The 26719-nt window shown below is 37.8% G+C and overlaps 1 protein-coding gene across 5 annotated transcripts in view; it reads right to left on the bottom strand.

Annotated features, from left to right (window-relative positions):
• NEDD4 (NEDD4 E3 ubiquitin protein ligase) overlaps positions 1 to 26719 on the bottom strand; it is a 51655-nt gene that overhangs the window by 19210 nt on the left and 5726 nt on the right. For 2 of the 5 annotated variants that reach the window (XM_066558655.1, XM_066558658.1), the window contains exons 1-2: positions 12832 to 14343; positions 551 to 601 (exon numbers count right to left, since the gene is read on the bottom strand). In XM_066558655.1, coding sequence (XP_066414752.1) covers positions 551 to 601; positions 12832 to 14343 — 1563 coding nt within the window. Of the gene's footprint in view, positions 1 to 550; positions 602 to 12831; positions 14344 to 19074; positions 19129 to 19573; positions 19613 to 20712; positions 20792 to 22282; positions 22357 to 26719 lie in introns of those variants that run through there. The other 3 variants (XM_066558657.1, XM_066558659.1, XM_066558660.1) reach the window with 2 other exon arrangements.

Genomic DNA, 26719 nt, shown 5'->3' with positions numbered 1-26719 from the left:
TGTTTTTAAGACAGTTTCTGATAAATCTGTTAGTATCTGCTAATGCTTTGAGACTTCAGAAGAAAATGAAAAATCTTATTTATTTCAATGTTCTTTGTGATATTTCTTGAAAACTGATTATCTGCCTTGCAAAAGGATTACAAGAAACAGAAAAAAATTAACCAAAGCAACAGTAGCTCTATTTCCCACTTACCCTCATTTTTGTATCTGTTTATGTGAATAATGAACAGTACAAATAAATTTATAGACTTTAAAGAAATATTTTAAGACATGACAATAATTACAGTCTCTTTGTATCTTTAAGACTGTAAAACTCTGGAAAAGCTAAAAGCACTCCAGTACTGAAAAACAAGGTAACCTACACTGTTTTATAAATATCAGCATTGAAAAACCCTAAACAGATCTACAAAATAAAACAAGGAACCCACAGAGCAGCAGAATTGAATCACTTTATTACCACTATTGTTGGCTTCCTTAGATGACTAATAGAGTGCATATAGAAATATTTTTTCCCCTTTCACAGTTTTAAAAACAAACAAAAAATACAAACCGGTAACTGATAAAGAGGAATATCCACTTGTCCAAGAAAATCATCTCGAGTCTACAAAAAACAAAAACAAACACAGAAAGTTGAAAGCTGCAAAGTGTTTTAAAACCATTGTCCCCCACACCCTGATAGCACACCAATGCTTTCTTAGAACCTGAAGGCACTTTTGAATATAACAATATTCAAAAATAACTTGTTCTGTAATGCCTAACAGGCAATAACTTGTTCTGTACAGAGCAAGTGTGGCATTCACATTCTCTGAACAGAGAGAGATAACTCTCTCACAGGTTTTTTCCTGGAGAAGCACAGAGAGAAGAAGAGAAAACAATTCTTATCTCTACTTGCTGCTCCTGTTGTTTTTGCACATGTGGAATGTGTTAGGAGGATTGTTTACCTGAAGTGATTGGTCAATTAGATTCTGCTGAAGATTGTTTTGTTTCCTTAGCCAATCACTCAAAGCTGTGTCCTGACTGTCTGGAGACAGTCATGAGTTTTTCTTTAGTATTCTTTAATATTCTTTGTAGTATAGTACCTCTTTAATATAGTATAGTATAATGTAATATAATATAGTTTAATAAAGCAATTGCTCAGCCTTCTGAATCAATGGAGTCAGATGCCAATCATTCCCTGCTCAGGGGTCCCCTAGTTTACTACAAGTAAGTTCTGACTGACCCAACCCTCTGAGCCTTGGACAGTTCTGCCTTCCTCAAAACAAAATTTGTGGGAGCTGGGGGTGGAGATTTAGACTGCTTACAATATTATACAGGCTAATGTTACCAAAAGAGGAGAGTTGGTCAGCATCAGGACTGAGACTGTCAGTATCTCCATTGTCCTAAAGGACCCTCCTCCTAGGAGGGCCCAACAATTTCCATAAACCTAGGCAGCTGTTTCAAACAGGCATGTATAAACATTTTTTTTTCTTTTCCAAATCATACAGCTACTGTCAAAGCTAACAAGAAGCAAAAGTAAGTGTAATCTGTGGTAAGTGCTTTGGAAGTTCCAGCAATTCCAGTGGTCCCAAGCTTGGCATGAAAATCTGTTAGAACTATGAAAGAATGCCTTCTGTCTACACACATTGCAGAGTTTAGTTTTAATAATGACCATCCAAAAGATTTTACCTGACCTGGATGTCTGGACTGTCCAGCTGGGACCAGACTATGAACACAGCAGCTGTCAGACCAGGGCAGGGACTGACAATACACGGGATCACTGCACACTTGACTTTTCATCAAGGATTTTTGTTTGCCAAAAAAATTACAATTTCAGTAATCTACACAGGCAATATCAGTATTCACCAATAATCACCACCAGCAGTACTTAATTTGACTTCTTGCTGGATTACTGGAGCATGTGCTAAGTTGCTTCAAATTAATTCTTGATTTGAAAACCTTTGTGAACCTCCATAAAAGCAGGAAAATTTATTATAAGGGTCATTTAACATGAAGATATATCAGTGCCTGTGGAATAAACTCAGGTCAGCATGCAATTTTTTGAAGGTATGTATAAGCTTATGGCTTTAATAAAAAACCCCTACACTACAACAAGAATACACTTTTTTGCACAGACTGAGGAGCTGTAAAAGTCTTCAACTCTGTGGCTTGTGCAACCTCTGAAACTCTAGGCCTCCTGATTTTTCTAGCAAACAAAAAATTTGGTGCCTATTCTTTCCTAAATCTGTTGTTGCATTTATTCAAACTAATCAACGAGAATTTTAATGTTTGTCCACAAAACTTTTCACCACAAGGCTCTGCAGCTTGCTGACATCCATTTCCTTCACCTCAGGCCAACACCATGTGTTCCAATTTTCTTCTGGAAAACTTATTTTCATTTTCAATTCAAATGTTTTACAGCCTTAAAACTCCAGCTCAATCCAATCAGTTTTTGGTCCCTCTGACATTAAAGTACAGGTATTTCTTGAAGCAGGTCTTTTTGCCTTAGTAATTCTGGTACTTTTTTTCCTTAGCTCTGTTGTCCTAAGTTCATCCTTTTAACCTATAAGTCATACATGTATTTAGAAAATCAGTGTCTCTCACATGGGCCTCTAATTTTTACACCTGCAAAAAGTGCAACTAGATTGTCAGAGGGGATCAAATGTAGAAATTTGGAGATATGTCACTTCAAATTCTGCTTGCAGCGTGGATGCCATGTTCAGATCTGAAGGGGACAAAAATGAAAATATATACAAAACATCCAGTGTTTTAGTCCACAAACTTATTTGAGACAGAAAGCTACAACAGGTTTCATACCTGGGGAGGCTTCCCTGAACTACTGAAGGAACACTTTCTGTGCTATTATAGACCACAGGACTCTGGAAAAAAATAGTTATCATTTTTGCCTATGAGGTTCTTTTTTAAATGGCACAGCACATACCTTAGACATGTTAAAAGGCTTAGTATTTGTAAAGTTCTTGGCAATCCTCAAGTGGAACATGCCTTCCAAATAAATTATTGGAATGTGGGACAAAAGTTTGCTCTATTTTAGAAACCCTCAGAACATTGTGTTTGTTACCAGCATAATTTGAGTGTGGGCTCCTGTTATTCACTTTATTATTCTGCTGTCTCTCCTCCTATTTTTAGCAGAGTTAGCCTCGATAACCAACTCTTTTAACAGTACTTTCTCCTCCAGCCAGAAAGCACAACCCTGAGTGGAGATTTTTGTTGACCTCCAAACAACTAACACATAAATCAGATAGCAGGAATGATCTCCAGCAATGTGTCCCCCCATGACAAGCTGACTAACTGCCTGCCAAGAGGTGCCAGAGCAGCAACAGACATTGCACACAGGAACAACTAAATGCCAGCAGAGCTGAAACTGTTTGGATCTCTGTTTCATCAGAGCAGGCAACACACACAAGTGGGTCAGTTGTTCTTGTCAACTTCTAATTTCTTAACAGCCAGAGAACTCAAACTTTCTGCTTGGCATAAACCTCAATTAATGATATACTGCACTAACAGAGAGGCCTTGTATTTTACTGATTCACTGGTTTAGTCTATAGAAAGTTATTAAAAACAGGCGAGGACAGACAGCTGCTGTACACAATTCATCTGAAGAAATCCAGTGCAATGCCAAAGCATTCAAAGAAAAGCACCAAAAGACAGTAATTCTGTTCAAAACTAATTTTCATCTATTTTATGAATATATGCTTACTAAGTTTTAGATTTTGGACCTTTTTTCCTGCAACTCCCATCAGAAATTGAAGTAGATTTTAAACAGACATGCTTATCTGAGTCACACATTTAATAGCAGTACTGAGAACATATCCCAGAATTTAGCAGGTTTGAAAATGGGTCACGGAATTTAATGCCTTTCTTAATTGCTGGATTCACCACACAGCCTTTTGAAACAGCTCTTGTATAAAACCAGGGTGTTGAAATAACAAGTATTTTCTCTACCAATTTTTGTGACAAATGTTTGGTGGTATTAGTGCATTAATTAGAATCCAAGCATATTCCCAGTCTTTTTCTGAATAAACAGGCAGCTGGTTGTGCACAGGTTGGTCTTTGCACAGAAATCCACAGCTGTATGGCAAAACAAGAAAGCATACAGCTTTTATTGGAGGGAACATAAGTATCAATTCAAATTGAAAAAACAAACAGTGATCTGGACTATCGCTGCTTAAGAAAACATGAGCTCAATAGATGCCTTATAAAACCAACATTCTTCTTGCTTAAACACCCAAACATCAACATTAGTTACAAGCTTGATGAGAATGAAAAAAACTTTCCTGAGCTACACTAGCAAATTCAAGTATTTTTCTTTTCATGCTGCACTGAGTGTACTATTTGGTTCTCTTAAACTCTAAATTGAAAAAAGTGAGCATTTTTTTCTTCCATAAAATACTGCCAGCATATGCTATTCATCATGAAAAAGTTACAGTTTCAAAAAACAAGATTCAATTATGACATGAAGATTGTACCAAATTCACAGATTCCACAAGTAATATTTTCTCTATCTTGCAATGCAATAAATACTTGGTTGCATGGAATTCATTACAGTCCCAGTCTCCTGTATTTTTAAGGGGGACCTGTGGATTGTGAGGAGATTTTTTTTTTTTTTTAATGACACGTAGGCATTTCTTTAGAGCTGGCATCTATGACACAGAGATAAGACCCTATCAGCATTTTCAAAATAGGGAGAATACATACTGTTAGGTCAAGGGTTATTACACAACATGTGTTTGTGCAGGACCCACAGCCCTGCTGGCTGTTTCAACAGCAAGGTGTCAGCACAACATGCCTCAGCAGTTTTACCATCTGTTTAACAGACAGCATTTAGAAATGACACTGAGGTTATTTTCACTAATTCTCTTTCTCACTTCCAAAGATATTTTCAGACAACTGCTTATCTAAAGACCAGAGTAAAAGCATCATCTGTTTCTCCATTTATAGCTTACACATTTTATATGGCACCAAAATCTTACCACTTCCTTAAAAGCTCATGTTTAGTTTACAGTACTTTTACAACAACATTCATATATCAAGCCACTCAATGTGTGCTTCTTTGAGAACTTGTCCTTAAAGTTTATTAACAATGAAATTTAAGATAGCTTTTTTTTCCACACAGTTCACAGGAAGGCAAATTGTCTAATGTAACCAAAGCATACTTCAGAACAACATAAACTGAGAACATGTCAAAAGTTATTAATGCATTAATTTTATTCATCAGAGCTTCGAGTTCCTTTGGTTTGATGTATGCATGTATCAAACAAACTACTATATAAAAAACAGATACATTACATTCTATGAAAAGTCAAAAGCCAATCCAGACTTCCTGTCCTGTGTTAAATCTGCCAATATTCACCACAAAAAAATTAGAAAACAGTACCAAATATTTAATTAGGTACTATTTCAACAAGTCATTCCTGACATCAAATCAGTTATCTTCATAATAGTATAAAAACATAAAACTCCTGCATCTGTTTGTGAAAGCTTTTTTTGCCATATCTTAAGACTTCAAAGAAAGTTTGTTTTTCAAACTCTTGTAGCAACAATTCCAGGTGCACTTTCACCTTCTCCATTTAACACTATAAAGCTTAAAACACAGAAATGTCAAACTCTATCAAATGTTAAAACTGCATGTGTAATTTGCTCCCAGAAGTAACAACAGATAAACCAGATATTGCAGATGTTTACTGCAGTGGCTTATTAACACATTCAGCTGAAGGACTTCATACAGTCAATCAACATTTTGCTTTTCAGAGCAAGAGGGAAGAAATAGAATTAAAAACAAGATAAACCACTTTTCTCCAAAAGGGAGACAATTGGAGCATGTCTGCATCATGGTCTCACTTCTGTGAAGTTCATTGATCCAGTTCAGGATCACACAGAGCTATAAAGTCAGGCTGAACCTGGAAGATGCTTTTCAGCCCTAAATTCAATCAGTTGGCCAGGGCACTACAGGTACCTGGCCACTTCTTAGAGAATGAGCCTAGAGCAGGGCTGGATGCAGGCTGCATGGTCTCACCCTGCTCCAAAGTCAGTCCAGCAGTTTTTAAAAGCATTCCTAAGCCTACCGTTGATGCAAATGCAGCATCAACACCAGCTCAGGCCTGCCCTGTGCCTGTGCAGCAGCACTCAGCTAGTGGTCACTGCCAGCCACACCACAGCTTTGCACACCCAGCTTCAGCCCTCAGCCACCCCTGAACAGGAGTTTTAAGCCCCACCATCGACCTCTCCCAGCCCCAAGACCAAACCTCTTGCTGCCAGGTGTAAGGGCAGACACAGCACCTGGCCAGAGCAGAACTCAGTGGTTGGGTTTGTTTTAAGGTCTGCTGTGCTCAAGCTATAAATCCCACCTGTCCAAAACCAGTCTGCATGAACTGACCTTGGATGCCTCAACCTCTAATGACAAAAGGTGACCACAACACAAATAATCCAACTACAATCACTTTTCCAACAAAACAGTATGACAATTTATTTCAGACAAGCTCAAGAACACTACCAAAGTTATATTACACTTCCCACCTCAAACATTGTTTTATTAGCCAGATGTTAGCCACTTCAGATTTCTCATTAATAAGCTAAATATTTGTCCCAAAACAAACTTAGTAGAAACAATGAATAGTAGAATAACTGGCTAATGTAGAAACTCTATTGAAAAATAAGTAATGGTCATAATAAATTCTAGAATTCCTTTTCCTTAAAAAGCCCTTGTACTTAGATGTTACTGAAGAGGCTGTCTCTCCCTTATGCTAGGAAAATCCCTGATTGCCAGAGAAATCATCCAGGTCTGAAAGAATCCAGTTCTGTGTTTCTTACCACATTCCTCTTACTGAGTAGCTGGAGTGTCTCATTTGCATTTTAATACACCCTAACTTCAATGACTCCAATTCAAGTTTGTATGTAATTTCAGCCAGGAACTTGCTGATGTCCTTCTTAAATTCTGTTTGCTTATGTTACAGTTGATACAGCTGAAAGCAGCCCAAGGTCTCAAACAATAATTGCAGCTATCTGTAAACTTTTCAGTTTATTGTAAACTATCAAGACAGAAAAAAAGAATGACGCACTCTCTTGAAACAGAGATGATTATAGATCCATAAACTAACACTGCAATGAGCTACAAACATTTTGCTGGCTGCATTCCCAAATCAGCATGTTCTGTTTGTCACAGGGAATAAGGAAAAAAGTACACTTGAAACAGAGACACTTCACAGAAATGCAGGGCAGTCCCCTTCAGACAAGGGTGAAAGTCAGTCATAAGCAAGTGACTGAAAAGGCCACTCAGTTTTGCTTACTTGCTTAATCTGTGAAATTCATCCACTTCTGGAAGATGAGAAAACACGTGTTGGAACACAGAAGAGCACTCTGCCAAGGGTGAGGGGAGAGCATTTCTACCACTTGATCCTCTGTGGCTGCAAGGGCTGAGCAGGCACCAGAGAGCCTGGGGGTCAGATTAACACTCTGCCTACCCTTGTATCCTTTCCATGTAATGGCCAGGAGCAGATGCTTAAGGAATAATAATAACAGTGGCAATTAAGAACAGTACTTCCCTTGATACAACCCCTAGTTTCCAATGAATAAGTGGTCATGGACTTCTTGATCCTGACATTAAAATACATATTGAAAATACCCTTTGATGGACCTTTCTTCAACTTACCTAACTTCTTAAAATCCATTTCTACTTTTGATATGCAGATCTTGAAACAATTTTCTCAGCAACACATAGAAGAGCATCTTTCTAAAAAAGTGGAATGGAAAAATTCACCTTCCCTAAAGCATAGTTTTATAAATTCCCTCTATACCACCTTTATTTTTCCAAAGCTGAAAATCCCTGGCCTACTTAGTGTTTCTCCTCACATAAAGCTCACCCCAGTCTTGCAAACCTTCTTTTTTTAGTTCTGTTATCCATGCTTCCTGAAAAGGGACCCCTAAAAAAATACATGCCATGCCCTTATGGTTTGTACAATTCCATAATGGTGGGTTTAATTTTGTTAGTTTATTTCTTCCCTAATAAATCCTAAGCTTTTATTTGCCTGTCAATAAGATCTGAGCTGGCATTTTCAGCAAGTCTTTCCCCATGACACAAACCATTTCCTGACCAGTATTGGAGGCCATCACCAAGGGTACATCATTAGCTGCTTTTCATGTGTGCAATACTTGGAATTTTTCAACACTAATTTCCTAATTGCCTATTTGGAAAAAAAAATTAAATTAAAGCAATGATCCTGTCTCATATCTAAAAGCCTGCAAGTTCTTCAGGTAATGAGGAGTAAAGGAAAAATGTCTCTAGCTTGCCCTGTGAACAAGTTTTACTTTAACACATTCTTGTAGGGATACCACATTTTAAAAAACAGAGTAACTATAGCTTGTGGCAGCATTAAAGAAGCCACAGCATCAACGCTACCCACTCTCTCATGGAAGATTAAAAGGACATGAATCACCCTGAAGGCTGGATAATTACATATTTACATAAGCTGTTTCAGGAGGCCTGCTCTGCATGGTTTTGCAGTTTTAGTTTCCCCATTTTCTTCTGGCAAGAGAAACCTGCCCAAATTCAGTTCAGCTGCAGACTATAAACAGAATTAGGCTAATCATAATCTCCACAGAGCACAATCAAATAAAACTTTTCCTTAATATGTACATGTAATGTTTGCTGAGGACTGCAAAGTGCTAGAGCTTTAATATACTGGTATATTCAAGTATCTGCTTCCCTAGAGTATGATGATATTCTGAAAGTTACATATGGCTCATAGTTGCCAAATATAACCTGTGAAACCTGAAAAACTTCGGGGATCGAGTTATTACCAAATAATGTTACTTGATCACTTCCTTTGCATCACTTTCCTAATGCATGCACATAGCAGGCTGTAAGATCTATCCCATCCTTTGTGTGCCATCTTTTTGTTCCCCTGAAGGACTGCTAATCAAAAGCTAAAGCATGAAGAAAGGTAGAGAAGAAGTTGTAACTAAACTCTCCATTTAAGCAAGATGAAAACCAGAAGAAATTAGTACCAGCTATTAAAGCACCACATGTCATTAAAGTACAGAAGCAGGAAATTACCTACAACTAATTATAAATTGTTCATTATTATGATTAACACAGTTTCCACTGTCTTCCCTTCAATGTAGTGATGTATACTTCAACTTTCAAAATTTGTCTGAGACACAACACATACACTCCTATGTGACTGAAGTCTAACCTAATCACCCCCACAATTCCTCAGAAAGACACAACCTTCCCTTCAAGCCCAACTCTCCCTGACTGAACTGACAGACCATGACACAGCAATGCACCACATGCTCCTGTAATGTGATCCTCCCAGATATGCAATACTGAACAATATGAAAGTTGTTAGATTATGAGGTTACCACAGCACAGCAGCATAAAGTGATGCCAATTTGTGCTTTGCTTTGTATTGGCTCCATAATCTTCTGCTTTTGCTGCTCCTTTTCCACCTCACCTCCTTGCACAGATTTGGGGCACTGATACACATGCAGCCCTTTGCTCCATGTGCAAAGCTGGAGCTGAGCCACAGCTGTCCTTCCCTTCCCCTGGCACTCCTCCCTGGCTGAATAAATGTTTTCTGGGAGGGAGTTATGCCATGACAGAAGCTCTACACCTAAGGAGAATGCAAGAGACAAAACAACCTCAGACTACCCAGCACTAACTTGTGGTGCAGCATTTATCAAAGGAATCACAATCTTCCAGACACAGGTTCTGGTACCCTCAGCATGTTCAGATCAGCTGGGAAGTTATTCAAGAGAGAAATCCTCACACACACAGCCCCCTCAAATTACTGTTTTACTAAATTTAAATTTAGTACAGCAAGATTCAAATAGCATCTTTTATGAAGGCAAAGTTCCAGAGTTCGGTGAAAAAAGCTCAAGAGTTCCAACTAAAAGGTTTCCCTTACGTGAATCTGACAGTAGAAAAACAATTTGGTTATTTTACACCATCTCTGAAGTTTGGGAGTTTTTTTGCTTCCAAACACGTCATTTCAATGACTAGAGACAAAACTCGAGCAAAATTACTTGTAAGGCCTATAACAGAATTTATTCCCTCAATTGCATAAGAAATGATTTTAAAGTTATACAGCTGCTGAAATAGACTTGCACGTACATTTACAATATTCACATTATCCAATAGAGAGTGATACTGATGGGGAGGAATAGCTAATGGCAACAGGGATGTCAACATGATGTTCTAGTTGTAGAAGAGATTAACAGAAGTTTTAAATTTTTAGAAGTTTATGTTCTACAAGAACTGGAACTGTATTCACTGTTTCTGCCTTCCTCTGTACCTCTTGGACTTCACGTATGTATGATGACAAGTAACCTGTTCCCTTACTCACTCCTACCCTCCCAATCCACATCTCTGATATCAAAATGCTTTAGTTGCAGATTTATTTCTACCCCAAGCAGAGACAGATGCACTTAAAAAATCCCCAAAACAATAATGAAAAACCCCAAAACATTAAAGCAGAAATACATAGTCAAGGACAACCTTCAATGCTGTAACCATGGACTTCTTTCTTTCTCCTTCTTCACATAAATGAAATTCCAATATCTATTAGAGAACCTCTTCAATAAGTTCCCAGTAAAGACCAGCAGTCACACACTGGCCACCACCATTCCCCATTTTGTAACTTAATTAAAAAGAATCCAAAGCCAGTTGTCATAGAAATGGTGTTGATTTTTTTTAAGCCAGCCTTTAACAAGCTGTTGATTATGGAAAGCAGGAAATGTGATCCTAGGTGGCTGAAGGCTGGTAGCAAGGCATGGAAGAAAAGAATGCATGGACCTTTTGCTGCTTCAGCCTCTGGAGTCTCTGACCACAGCACTGATTTGATTTCATGGCTGCCCTGTACAGATAGCTGACATTACTAAATGCTACTCCAGTATCAACTTGTTAAATTTGAACCCAGACTCAGCATATCAATATACTAGGCTAGACTAACTGGAGTCAAGAGAAATATTTTGGGAGTTGTTTATTTTTAAATGAGTCACAATACACCATGATAATTAACTGGACTATGTAATTAAATGATTGCCATAGAATCTGTTGTATTGGTCACAAAGATTAATAACAAATACAATGCTATTTATCTATTTTATTCCAGTCAGTTACTGAACTGCTGTGAAGTCAGCTATGGCTTTTGCTTGGTTTGGTGGAGGAAGCTTTTACATTTTTTGATAACATGTTTTATAGATTATTTACCTATTTACTGGTTTTACATAAAAACTGAAAATAGCCATTTGAGGACTGAAAATTTTCTGTACCTGATGTTTGTGTCAACCCATTGTAAACACTGCTCCTGGGAACTGAAACAAACTACCACCAGTCCAGTGTCCTAGGAGGTTTGCTGGAAATGTTAGCTAACAGTCCAATCCTGAACTTGGATTAAAATACAGATTATCTTTCATATCAGCTGCCATTAAACACAGAGATCAGCAGTGCAAGTTGATGAGAAATGTAATTGAAGTGCATGACTCAACATATTTTTACAATATACTTTCAAAATAACTGACACATTTTAATTAGTCTGGATCTAATCTCTTTGTGCTTATTGTGGATGTTACCCCTGACTTTACAGTGAGATTTTGGGAAGACGAATCACCAAACAATATATACACATATATATATAATGATTATCTGTATTCCACTGTGGGTTTTATAAAGAATCTTAAGCATAAATCACAGTTTCCCAAGAAGGAAAGAGCATTTTTTTAAGCTCTAAACAAAATGCACTGAAGAAGTCAAAGTGTAGAATCATCAGGCACTGCTCTAAGGGCAATAAAAGACTGAAAATTCCAGGCTAAGACCTCCAAGGTGTCTTACTAGTTTAGACGGGGATTGTCATTATTGTAAGGTCTTTGGCAAAAAGCCCTTTGCTTAAACAAACATATTAATTACATGGTAGTAGTGTCAAATCAATGAGAATAAGTTCTTAAAACAATTTTAGTAACCATCAATTGTTGCACTTTTATCAGCATTCATAACTAAAAATATTCAGATAATTGAAGTCCTCACAATGTTATTTAAACAAGGCTTAAAAAATCTACCTTCTATGTGGCCTATGCTTTACTAACTGCCTCAAGAGTTAATAAGAGTAGACACCTCTACCAGCAGTTTAGCTGGACATGAATTTCATTACAAAAAAAAAAATATATTTAAAATAAGCCTTCTAGACCCAAGTACCGTAATTTGAACAGCAATGTTGTTGGAAGAGGTATTAAGTTACTCAGTACTGCTCAGGCTGAAATAGTAGCTGGAAGGAGGAAAAAAAAGAGTGAGAGGAAACTGAAAATTCCTGTGGTTCAGGGTGTATACAGAAACAAATGGTATTTACAGTTTCCCTGCTCAAATATGACTTATCTTTAATTCTACATACAACAAACTGTTCTGTAAAATAAAGCCTAACTAAAAGATCACTCATTTTTACCCACTTTATATGCAACTTCAGTAACTACTATTAATTCACTGAAAAGCTAAGTGTTTATAACTGCAAAATTTAATCTGAAGTTCAAATGACTCCCATGTCTCCATAACTAGACAAGAAAATCCCTCTGAGCTCATGTAAACAGCAAACTATTGTTTAAAAATCTATTAAATACGCTTATTTCACAGCAACACCTATTTACCTATGCCCCATATTCTAAGAAACTAATTTAAAACTCAAATGTTTCACATAATTAAAAAATTAGCTTCCTAATGGTGACAATTTGACACCACTAGGAAACTCTGAAATCACTGCACTTAAGTCTTGGTTGCAAACTTTTACTACTTTCCAGCTAAATTTCAACTCTAAGATAGCATCACATTTTTCTATAAACCACAACACTCACCTTCTGGGGCCTCCACAAAGTGCTAGACATTTCCCTTTTAGAGGTTCCATATCTTTTCCTAACACCAGTTGTGTTTCCTTCATTCCCAGCATTGAACTGTATGTGCAACTGAGACGTCCTTGCACTATGACACTTGTATTTAAGGCTGGATAAGCAGCAAGAAACTTTTTGGCGTGATCCTTCCAAGGAAACACTTCTTTGTAAAATATGGGGAGCTTTGCTCATCTGTGCATTCGGTCTTCCTAGTTCATTTATATTAATCTGATATTCGGAATCTGTTTTTGAGGGTAGACATGCAGATGTGCTACGCTCCAGTTTTAAATGAGGGTATTTTGTACCAGAGTGCAGATTTAACTCTGGACTGCAAGAGCCATTAACCATTTCACTGCTTGATGCAAATGCTCTTTGTTTAAGATGAACTGAAACACATGGGAAGCCATCAGGTACTTCTTCACAAGTTGCCTGCTGAGGACCACTCAAAATTTGACTTTTGTCCTGTAATGATGCATTCAAATAAAGTGGGCGGATGTCTCTGACCTCGCCAGAAGAGCAAACTGTTTTAGACAGTCTAAGTCCATTGACTGCTGTTGAAAGGAATCCCTTGGAAATGGTCTGATCTTCTTTTTGTGCCAGCTCACTAGGAGAAATAATTAATTTATGAGATGTTTGATAGGTGCCTCTGTGTGGTAGCTGACCGGAGCTTACTGGAGAAGCTGGAGGAGTACTGGAAGGACTCCTAGGAAAAATAACCAGTGACGAACAACGTCGCAATGGAATTTTAGTTTTCTTCCTCACTGACAAAGCATCTTGGTCAAAAGTAGTATTACTTCTGTACAGTGTTTCCTGAGATGAGGTGCTCCTGGAGGGATTACATTTGTTTCCAGTGCTTCTATATGAAGAGTCACCATGTGCAACACTACCACAGAAAGTACTGTCACTTGTCCAAAGAGTGCCACTGCCACTGTCACTGATGACACTGTTAGAATATGAACCTCCATCACTTGTGGTACTTGCACATGATCCGTAGTCACTGCCAGCACTGCTGAACGAGCCACTGTCACTTGCTGCAATGCTGCTGAGGCTGCCTCTGCCCAGAGCAGCACTGCTCAGAAGGCTGTCATTAGATCGATGGTCAGACACGGCTCCAGCACCGCAGCTCCCTTCGCTACCAACAGCAATGAATGAAGTGTCTTCACCAGCAGCCACGGCATCACCAAACCTAGAACATCCACTCTGCTTCCTAGACTGCAAGGAAATGTGCAGTGAACTGCTCTTTTTTATTTGCAGTGAAGAAATAGTTGTGCTTTTCTCTGGATTAATTACTTGTTGCACTACAGGTGCATAAGCAGCTTGTCTAGGAATTAGTTTCACTTGTGTAAAGCTAGGTGCAGAACTCTGCGATTTTTTGAAGTACATACAATTATTCCTATCCAAAAAATCTTCAGAGGTTTCTGATAATGGGTCTGTGTTGCTTCTTTGGGTAGCAAAATGCAATCTTAACCGTCGTGCCATTTGTTCTCATTTCCACGCATGTTAGCAAATGAAAACCACAAAGATCCTTCAGCAGAAAGGCTACAGGCAGCTGCACAGAACCCAGAGCTGGTACATTGCAACAGTAAAAGCCCATAAAAGTCACAGTCTTTGTCCTAATTTCTACAAGATACTAGCATTTTAAAAGAAAGTACCTCTTGAAATAAGTCAGCCATTCCTTGAACTGTAGTTTCTGGACTGTCGTTGATTGCTTGCAGTCAGAATGCCTTCATTTAAAAAGCACTTATGTTCCAAGGACCTCAGCTGCGACACACTGACAAACACTACTGACCTTGTTTCAATTACACCTTCTGGAATTTGCATAAATGAATGCTATAATAGGCTTCCAGAACTTGCAGGCTGCAAACAGCAACGCCTGCTGCGGCTGCACGAGCTGAGTCAATGTGTCCGTACTTTCCTCAGCAGCGTATGACTGCTAATATTTTTACCCATAGGTTTAGAATTACAGGAAGTTGGTAGGAATGAAGTCCCATATAATTGAGTATCAAGTCCAGGATTGAATTTCCAAATAGTAACCATGCTAGCAAACTGCTGAGGTCTGAATTATGCACAAACTAGTGAAATAAGCCTCCTCTCCCTTAAGAAAATGTTTTTCTGCGCTATTTAAATAAAACTTGAAAGCAATCTGGCATTATCTTGCAATCCACATGCTGCTAAGCAATCATGCTTTCTAAAGATCTGCACATAGTAGAACCCTCTGTGCTTATTAATTCATAATTTTAAATGAGGTACAACTGAAAAGGAGCCAAAAAAAAGTTTTGCCGGTTAATAATTTGGCATTTGTTTTTATTTCGAGTTTGACCTTTTCTAACTACAGCTGTTAAAGGTAGAAAGAAACAAAATTACTCTTACAAATCTAACTACCTCATCTTATTTGCTGGAAGCCCAGAGTAAGGACACATTCATTACAGTTCAATGTGATTTGCAGATATGTGACCAGCTACACAAACTTTAGAACACTGAACTAAGTATGCACAGAGATAAAAAGCATTACCAAACAGAATTGCAGAAGAAAGCTATTCTGTATATGTACACACAAACTGCCTCATAGATTCATAACTTTTTTTTTTTCATTTTCATTTTTTAAAGAAAATGATCAGCATGTCAAGAAATTAATATACTGTAAATTCTTCCAAGAGTAAAGGGATTGAAAATTCCTACAAAATGTTTCACTGGCTCATATAATCTGTAGAGGTCCTTTGCTGGCACCTAGTGGGACTTCTGATAAAAGACAATCTTGAATCCTGCTGTTAAGTGGGATTTTTGTTGTGGGTTTTGTTTTGAAAAACACCAACATTTGGCCATGAATGTACTTTTGAATACATAAGCCATATATGATGCAGTACTGAATGCTACTGCACTAACATGAAATTACTTAGTGCTGCTCAAAGAGTACAAACAGAAGAGAACACTAGGCCATTTGTACTTTTATAGGTCATACTACTAGGAGTTTTTTCTGCTTCATATTTATTTAACCTTTACTGTATTTTAAGCTAGAAGGCAGTAAAATTAACATTTATACATCCTTCCCAAAAAAGAGCCAAGAATCAAATTCACAGTACCTTGTTTGCAAGAAACAAATTTGTTTTCTAATTATACTCCAGGGCTTACTTAACCTCCATTACCTGAATTCCATTATTAGAATGCAGCAATAAATGAATACTAGCTTATTCATAAAAAGCCAACAAATACAACACTTCATTTATTTCATTATAACCAACAGGACTCCTTCTAAAGTTATATGTTGGTGGGGACTGGGATGGGGAGAGAAGAGGAAAGGAAAATACCATGAAAGTCACATTTGTACTTCAAGCAATACAGTAAAAAATACCCAAAAAATCAAACAAACCAAAAACATCAGCAAGTGACCCTAAGATATGTGAGCAAAAAATAAAAAATGCATTTCTTAAGGCTTCTTCTCTCCCCAAGAACAAATATATTAGTGGCACAGTTCATAACATGTTGGTGTGATGTGAAGTGCAACCATTGGGGGTGCTGGTTTCTTTCAGTAAAAGCATTACCTTCTCCCACAGTGGATGATCTGAAATGTTTTGTTCAATTTTACTAAAGAAATCCTAAACAAAACAATAAACTGACATAATTTGGTAACTGAAGGCTTAAGATTCCAGCAAAATGTCTCTCTTCCTCAGCTATACTTGTATAGGTATTGCCAGCCAACTGGCAGCTTTTCTCAGGCAATGTAAAATGGCTTTTAAAGTGTTAAATTCAATGTTGCTGAACTAGAGTTGGCATAGAAATAAACTAAAAGTTAGTATTTTTAAAATATATCGATAGTTCAATTCAAAGCTTAGCATCATTAATTTCTTCAGTATCAATAACAGATTTAGGCACTTACTTTGCAATATACTTAAATTGTGGCAAGATACTGTAAGACAGCAAGAGTTGTGGTCTCTTCATTGATTCATCTCCTAAGTGATCTCCACCTTCTTCTTGACATTTTTCTAGTGTGTTTTTAAAGACAACCTTAATTAAAGACTCTGCAAACCACTCAAGCCCTTTATTCTACCAAGGATTTGCAAGTCAGAAGAACAAACTAGATTTAGCACTCCTTTAGCAAAGCCAAGACAAGTGATTTTTGAAAAGTTTTAAAGCTATTACAAGAAGATTTCAAAACTCTGACTGCTAGGGATATAACCAATGCAGCAAGACCTGAAATTGAACCTAAACTCTGAAGAAAAGGTTTTGAGGCTGGTATTCAAGAACACAACATTTCTTAAAAACAAGCAGGTATTTCTGGCTTCCATTTATCCCTAAAAGTTAAAGGGAATAAAAGCACTTGAGAGAAAATTTTGTAAAGAGGAAATTAACCACTGGGAGGACACAAATATGAGAATATTTCAATTTTACCAGATTGCTCACATTTAGACTTTAAACAGTCATCCAGTAGGCAGATGAAAGAACACTGAAAATAACAGAATAAAACACTAAAATAGCAGAAGATGAAACACCTTTTGATCATAGCTACTTAGCAAGGCACCTATGATTTTTGACATGTGAGGATGAATTATTAGAAGTGGGGGAGCTTGTCAACACTAAATAACAATCATAGCTAAGGCAACAATTTGTCTTACTTGAAACAACCCAAGACATTTGGCATAAAAATGGTTTCTGAGAGCAAGCTGAAGAGAAATAGGGATATGGGCTTTTCCATTCACCAAGTGAGATGGAAACAAAGAAAAATATAGGGATTTTATTACAGAACTATAAAGTGACTGATGAGGTCATGACACTTTGATCTCTAAATATAATCATGCATGGGAAACAAAGCACCATTTCCCAGTTGATACCAACAAAATATTTAACTGGTTCCTCTCCATAAGCAAACAGAACAAACAACTTGTATATTTAAGATTAGAGAAAGAATGTGAAGGAGTTCTATTGGAAAACAGAAAGAAAACATTGGCCTTCTCCCCCCATAAAATCAAGAATCCTACTTTCTGATCATGCCTCGTGGCTTCCAGGTGGTGGCAGCAATGCTCTAACGAGACATGCAATGGACAGAGTACTTTGACGTTGTGAGGAATATGCTCTAGCCCATAATACTATGTCCACATGAAAATCTGAGCATCCTGAAAAACCACATTTGACCCCCCATGTAGGAACAAGTGCTTGTGATTCCCTTTAACACTGCTTTTAAATAAATCAAAGAGACATCATATTTTGAATACTTGGGACAGGTGATATCATCAGTTAAGTAGTAAATGGCCTGGGGACTGTGTAATGCCTATGACTAAGAAACAAGCTCCCTCCTTAAATCTCATTATTCTAGGCAGTTTGCACTTATATTTACACACATTTTCACTCTTCCCAACCTCAGAAGAGCAGCACCTTCACAGAAGATGCAATGGTTTACTGAACACATGCATTTTAGGAAAGAATGTTTTTCATGGCCAACACACTACTCAAGCACAAAGCACAAAGAGATCCCTTATTTGGAATGAAACTGTGTTTGGCCTGCAAGAGCACTCAACCCCTTCCATTAGTTCCAAACTCCTGCAGAAGGGAAAGGTGTCTATCTTAGTGACAAGGAACATCAGTGAAACAGATGCAAGTGTCATGACTGTACTGCTACAAGCTTACTCACAATGAAACACACAGACAAATACAGGTAATCAGACATCTGGACACAAAATGAGAGCTTGGGTCAGAGGAGGAATTTTGATTTCACTGAGATAAAAGCACAAGCCAGCTCTATCTCACCAGTGACCTGCCATTCAGAGTGACACCTATCTACAAGATCACAATCCATTGTTCACTTCTTGAGCTTTCCAAAGAAAATCCGTGTATGCTTTCTTTGATGCTACTCCTCACACACTGAAGAAGCTTCTCACACCACCTCTCAATACTGCTTTGTTTGTAGGGAAAAATAAACATCCAATGCAGAGCTTTCAATATCACCAAAGAATTTGGTCCTGTCATGTGAACAGCACTATGAAAGAATGATGCTTTCATGAGTTAAAGCACATTAGAAGTTTACAGTAATAATATAACTGCTTCAGAGCTTCAGGAGTGTGGTAATGTCAGATAAATAATCAGGTCTGCCTTTAGCTTTAGGTTTCATTATAGAAATTAAGGTTGTTTGGAGTGGGTTTTTTACCCACATTGAATCCTGATGGACTTGCTTTCATTCAAGTCTTTAATACACTGCAAAATGAACACAAAAAGACCTACCAAACGGTTTTCATCAAATACTTCAAAAAGCAGTCTGTGTTTCTGAGGATTAACCTGTGAAAAAGAAGTATAGTGATAATTAACATATGTACTGAATTCCAGCACTTGTCTTCAGCAAAATCTCTGTGTTTTGGAAAGAAATACCAAAGGTCTTTATTAAACAGCAAATTTATACCCTGCTGCCATTCTACTATGCAATGCATTTCTACTAGAACCAATAAGCCATAACTGGTACTATCCCAAACTGTTTCTAAATCCGTGCACATGCTTTCAAACATTCACAGAATAAAGAAGGCAACGCCAAGACTGAAAATCTGACATTAGTCCCAGAGTTAACAAAAGTATTTCTAAGGAAAGCAGTTTGTGAGCCTTTTAGAACATTAATTGTGGAGTTATTTCTGAATTAGGGAAGAGTTCCGAAGTGGGGAGAGTAATGAGTAGTTTTTCCCAATGTGTAATATATCCAACATGTAATAAGGCTATGAACAAAATCACTTACTCTAAATAAGAGTTCTTCATTCCATTTTGGGTTTAATGACTATGTGCAGAGGAACAAAAAAAAAAAAAAAAAAAGAGAGAGCATTAGTTATACTGATAATTCTGTACAATTGCATATAATTTTTGATGCATTACACATTTTATTCCATGTAACAATCCACTTAAGAAAAAAGTACCTTTAAGCTTGATATTGCTGGTAAAAATCAAAGGAATCTTGTACTGTTTAATGCAGTGCAGAATGGACATAATTTATACAGGTATGTGAGCTATTGGCTATGCTATGGTTGTAGAGAAAGTGCATGAGACACTTGAAAATAGTTAATTTAGATGATGTCCCTTCAGTAATAATCACTGCCTTCCTCTCAGTTCAACACCCACGTTACTAACATGCAAGCTCTTAGCAAATGCCAAATCTCTAAGCAACATCAACTACACAGACCAGGCACAGATGGGCCAAACACAGCATAACTCACTCGGCTCAGCTCATCTTTGAACTGGGATTCTTTTAAAAAATACTACAGACAGTTTAATGTAACAATTACCAAATGGAATGAAAAATATGCATGAGTGATCTCATAACATAAATCAGAGCCACTATCCAAGTACAACAATTTGGAAGAGTGCTTTCCCTCTCATATATACAGTTCTTCATTTTTAGTTAAACTGAGTTAGCAGTACTGACTTTTTCCTGCATGTATTCTAGAAAAACAACGATTCAGGTGAATGGTGCAATTTGATGTTTAAACAGAACAAAGTGGGTTTGTGTTTTTAACATAAAAAGATAAAAAGTTGTAAAACAAGAAAGATTCTTATATCATTAAAGATCTCAGAAAAATCAGAACAATGCAGTACTTCCATTAATGATGTAGTTTTCAATCAGTACTCACCTTACATTCCTCAGTTTTTCCTCTACCTTTCAATAAAATTTCTGAAGAGAAAATACCACAATAATGCCACAAACAGAGAAACAGAGCAGACCCTGGAACACTCTTTTTCACACGTCCATTCACTCAAATACATGAATTCTCACATGTCTTCTAGCTTTAACTTTTCCTCTGGAGTCTGTTTCAAAAAAACCTCAACACAATACCAGAAACCCCAACCAAACCCCACCACACCCACACAGATAAGATGACTAACCTTTCTAATAGTTTTTGTCTGAATACTGGTAAGGGCTCCATTCACTGGATCATACAATGTCACTTTCACATATGGGTCACTGGTAGGGAAAAAAAACCAAACAAGTAGAGTAGTATGCTGCTCTATGCCCTTTTTGGTCACCATTATCAGCAGTCAGGTTTTGAAAGGTTTAAATTTAGAGCAGTTATGTAATAAGGGGGTTACAATTACTTTACAAATACCACAGACATTTGTAATTACAATCATTTCCTGCACAGTTTTAGAGATAAAACTAATATAAACACTAATAGTGATAATGATCATATTAGCTATGCCATTCTGTGTAGCAGTACAATTTGACTCTCTGTCCTCTTTCATAGTTATTTCAGGATAACAGATTGAATAAATCCTCTCACATTTCAACAAGCATGAAAAAAATCAGTTGTGACTGAGAAATCTCAAAGTATCTTAACTTTAGAACACCTGGAATCTGAGGTACTTCCTCGAACATGGAACAATTTTACTAAATGTTCTATCATTTTGACAGAGTTTGAGTTTAACCTGATTTTTTCTGTTAATGAAGATGTCCCAATATTGCTGCTTAAAATGTCCTACTGCCTTTTCCTTTCCTGTGGTACTAAAACCCAACATATTATATGAATTTCTACTTTTCATGAACAATCAAAGCACTCAATTGCTCAGAGTAGTAACAAAAGGTGACCAAGACTGTCTGCCATACAGTAAAAGAGCATATGGTTTTCACATATTTAAGTTATGATGAGAAAAGCTGATCTATTTTTTGCTTGAAAGAAAAAAAAATAATTGTACATGAACAAAAATTTAAGGGAGACTGTCTAGCTTTAGGAAAAATACAAATTTCACAAGAGAATTTTTTCTATTGCTAAACTGATGTCACACACAGCAATTTTGTGCTAAAATAACAACATTCCTGCACATATGCCAAGGCAGCTGACAGCAGAACTTGTACTAAACCCATCAATACTTTTCTAGACCTTTTGTACAAAGGCCAGAAGCAAAAGTGGCTTTAGCACAAAATGCATTCTGCCACTTGCCAACTCCACAAGATCCTAAAAGCATTTCAATTATCAACTCACAAATCTGATCATTCCCTTGCTAAATTTTAAGCCACTGCAAATAATTTGAGCTGAAACAGTCTCATAGCCACCAGTGTTTAGTACTGTGCTCATTCCAAGTCTTTCAAGCACAGATGAGAACTCTGACTACAATTAAACTCTAGTTATTTTAACTGTAGTTATTTTAGCTGCAGCCTACCTGAAGTGAAACACAGACATGGATCTATCCTCCATGGCAGAGCTATTTTATCATGCAGAGAATAAAACATTCCTCTACTTTGTTTTGCCAACACTTAAGATCTGTCCAAGTCACTCTTGGACATGAAAGCAGGTATCTTCATGTTTATATAGTCTCTAATAGTTTTATAAAGTTGCCAGTTGAAGGAGTCCAGACTCTTTTTTCCAAGAGGCACAGAAGAATTTACTGAGAACTAAAGAGCTGTAGAAGGACAATAAAGAAGCAGCTGTCCCTTAATGCATTAACAACATATTCTTACCTGGCTCCTAAGAGATCCTTCTTGGCCAGGCCAATTCCAGCTATGACCTTCACCCGGACAATTCGTGTGTTCTCCTTAAAAACAAAGGAACATATTCAAGATGCATTCAGATTCTTTTTCAGGTCTATTTTCAATTAATAAAGCTAAAAGAAATTATGGGCATAATTTTGAATTCACACTGAAAACTACAGACTAAATGATGCAGTTACTTTGTCTGACAGAAATGGCTCTATCAGTAACACTCAGACAAATCTGCATGGCCCCAGAAGTTTTCACCTAATGGTATCTTGGCATGCATCAGAGGGAGGGAAATAGACTCTAACAATATTTATTTCCTGGGAAGAATTAAAAGGGTATCAAATTTATCAAAATAGATAAAGCTGCAATAAACTCTGGAAAGAAATGCAAGAACAAAAAATTCTTGCATCTATTTTTAGTAAACAGCGCAGAGAGGTCATACTTAAAATATCAGGATTACTGATATGACCTGCCAGCAGGGTATGAGTTTTATAAGAAATAAAAAAATATTTTAATTACACATTATACAAATTAGCTTCACAGGAGTGACATAAGTAATTGCACTTCTCCTGTTAATTAATACAGCTGCACAGTCCTACATGGCTCATCTGATAAGGAACTGAATTCAAGAGGGGAAAAAAAATTCCCAACAGCTGTGACAGTATCAGAGGAGGAACACAAATGATTATTGTTTCTGGAGCAAAAAGCTTTCCAGATGAAGGGCTGTTTGTAGGAGATGGTGGGCCAGAGACACTTTTGAGGAAAGCTGATCCAATCTAGCTTAAGGAGTTAAACAGATACAAGCAATGGGTGAAGCAGGAGATGCTCTCCCTGGGGCCTTCCTGAATTCCACATACAATTGAAAATGCTTTCTAAAGGAGACTCCCAGCAAGCACTAAGAATGCTTTATCAGTGGCCTCCCATATAACCACAGGGCTAGACTGCCTAACCAACCCCAACTGGAATGGTTCTTAAAGCCAATGGAGAGAACTGCATCCTAATACTGAGGCAGGAACTACTGGCTAAGAATGTAAAACTGAGAACAGACCACTAATTAAAATTAAATAATAAAAGAGTAAGCAAGTTTCTCCCACTCTCTACAATTAGAGGTGATTTCCTGAGAACTGAGATGAACATCTACAATGTCCACCCACTGACAAAACAATCAATTGTCCAAGTCAATTCCAGCCAAGTCACAAGTCTATCTTCAGCCTTCACCTCACCAAAGGACATGGTCTCCTACTAGAAACTCTAAGAGCTCAGAAAAGGAAGACCAACAGACAACCCCTCCCAGCACTGACCACTTGAAGGTGGCCTAGGCTTTCAAAATCCTTAGTCATCACCAGGCTTTTAAGGTACACAACATTATCATGTGTTTTATGACAACAACACAACTGACCAGATTTAAGAAAACATAAGCAAAAAATTATGTTAGCATCAAATTAAGAAGAGCTATTTGTTAACATTTTATATATAACAAATATCCTAACAAATCCACCCATCTTACATTCTAAAACAGTGTCCAATTTATCTTCTACCAATTAGTTGGCTTCAGTGGCATTCATCATCAGTGAGTTTCTGTGATGATTCCAGAGTCCCATGTGTGCATTTCCCCTCTCCCTGAGCACCTCTGCACTGCACCAGAGCACCCTGACCCCCCCTTCCAACAGGAGGATGGTCCTCAGTCACAGCCCATGGGACCCAAACAACAGAAATCAATTTGGCAAACAATCCCACCTTTTCCTTCTCAGAAAAAGACCAAGAGCCAATGCTGATATGGGACACACAGCCCTAAAAGACAAATAGGTTTTCTTGTCTCTGCATTCAGTTGCTTAGACCACGAGATTTGCTCCATTATTCAAGCATGAGAAAAGCAAAGACAATTAGATGCTTTTGGGCACAGGCATCCCAGAGACAGCCTTAATAGTGCATCAGTATAGTCCACACAGGGGTGATCCCAGAATAGGATCCACGCTCCTGAGATTTTAAAGTTGGCTCAATCACATGGTTTGTTTACTTGTATCATAATAGAGATATGAAAGCTATTTTACAGAAAGACAAATTGCTTTGCACATAGCCTCAGGAAACTAGAAGCCACAAACCCAATGCTGACATGCTGAAGGTTGATTGAAACATGCCTTGCTGAAAGAAAGGCTATTATTTATTTGGGGTCAGTGCCAAACTAGGACAGCTACAGCATTTTAGTTAGCTGAGCAGAACAACTAACCAAACCACCATGAAGGTATGAAAAGGTAGAAATACCTTTCTAGATTAACAGAAACAATTTTAAAAATTCCTTAATTGTTCACAACAATGTTCCCAACAGATCTCCATTTTCACTTTCGCTTTTTCAACTAACCACTCTCACTGCCAAAAGCCACCACACCCCTTGTTGGTTTTTTTAAACTGATAGGTGACACTGAAGGGTCCACTTCTTCCTTTCCAACATGCAAGGGCAATACACAATCGCAACATAGGAGGTTCCCCGTTCTCTGGTCAGGCCAGCGTGCAATGAGCATCAGGGGAAATTCAGCCAGCCTGATCCAAACACAGGCAGAAGGGCCTGACAGTGGAAGGAGCCACTGTGGTGTGACCCCACACATCCTGAGGAGGCAAAGCCTGCTGACAGGATACAGCCCTGTGACCCTACAACCTCTCCTCCTCACTCACTGATGGCAGAATTACTGAGCAACTGCTGCCACAGCTGAAAAAAGCTGCCACAAATACACTGATCCCACAAAGCACTGAACAGTCAAAGAGCTCCAGGACCTTTTGAAGCTCATTTCATGCACACAAAAATTAGGCCATGCAAGCTCTGCATGGAGACAAAGCATTGGATACCTGATTCTGGCACCCACCGGGAACAGATTCAAAATCAAAATTTCATGGTTTTAAAGGCAATTTTTGAACCTCATCCTCTTCATTCACCTTTGCCCAGGAGATATTTATTTGCCTCCTTCAGAGCCACATACAAGAAACTGTGGATCAGTAACTCCTGTAGATTCACAGCAGCTGCAACATGAGTGGTTTTGTAGTCCAAAAAATACACAGGCTGCAGCCTGTACCTTTACTCTTCCATATGACTACAGACACTTTCAAGCTTGCCTTGCTACTCTTTTACACCACTGCCATGCTTCCAGTGGTTCTGGTGGCAGAGGAGGGGACAGGCACCTAGCCAGTAAACAGGAACACACCAGCAATGCCTAGCAGCCCTGCTGTTTATCTAAGAGACTGCTCTCTCAGACCAATTTATCTCCTCAAGAGTCTCTTCCTGGATATAAATGTCTACCCAAGCTTCTGCAGTCCTGACACTAACCTGAATGGGTCAATCTGAATTTATCCTGCCTGTACAGCTAAGGAAGCTGAGCATTCTCAGCTGCTTTGCACACACAGGGAGTTGTCCAGGTTTAGTGCCCTTGTACCCAGCTGCTCTGTAACACAGACATGCACACAACAGCCCTCAAAGGCAGCAGCTCTGGGCACAGCCTTGCACACGGATTGTTTGTACAGACGGAACAAGGACCTTCAGCTTCTTTTGACAACTTCTGACTGCCAGCCATTCCAGAGGCTGGAGGCAGAAAAACAAACAAAAAAAGAATATAATAATGTCAAAACTGAACTGTTAAGCTGTTCCCTCTGAGAATGTAAGTAATCCAACATGAATCAGGTAAAAACAGTGAATAGAAGAAATATTGTTTAAACTACTGAATCTGCCAGGGAGTGGCTACACACAGTCTGTATCTGTTAGGCTCCTCTCAACAAATTCAGGCTTAAATTGTTTTTAGAGGTTATATAGTATTTTAAAGTTAGAGGGTAGGGGAATAAGGTTAAGGCACAGTACAGAGACTAAGCTATTCAAAACGTCTTGGTCTGATTAAGTGAGACAAAACATCCTTTTCCGAGCTGAGTCAGCAAGATAGTTATCTTATTATCAACTTCCTGGTTTTATCATTACTTTATTGTTAATCATATTAGTATATTCTAAAGTACATGTTCAAGATGCTAGTCAAAATAGCTGGGACTACTAAACCACACCATTTTCACCATCTCTAATAATGAATCTGTTTACTAAGAGATGTTATTTCATCCCTTGTTACTGTGTAACAAGGGATGAAATAGAAGGTTTCTGAGCCAGTATGCTGACAAGCTTTAAAGGCAATGCTTTCCAGCCTGTGATTCTTTGAACAGATAATAAAACAGAAATCCTTTTTATGTATGCCTTAAAATAATAATTTTTAATAATAATACTATGTATTCTCAGAGTAGCAAAACAAGTGTCAAACTAATCAAGTGGCACTTGCAGAAAAAGACAGTTTCATTCCACAAAAGTCACTACAAAACTACCTATGTTCAATGAATATACATCAAGATGAGGCATTCTTGAACTGTTCATTTTGGACACAAAAACAGGACTTGGAA

This window comes from Molothrus aeneus, chromosome 13 (genome assembly GCF_037042795.1).
Source record: "Molothrus aeneus isolate 106 chromosome 13, BPBGC_Maene_1.0, whole genome shotgun sequence".
In the NCBI taxonomy this organism is placed as follows: Eukaryota; Metazoa; Chordata; class Aves; order Passeriformes; family Icteridae; genus Molothrus; species Molothrus aeneus.
Note: the sequence above shows the minus strand (reverse complement) of the source record. Positions and strands in the feature narration are given on the sequence as shown.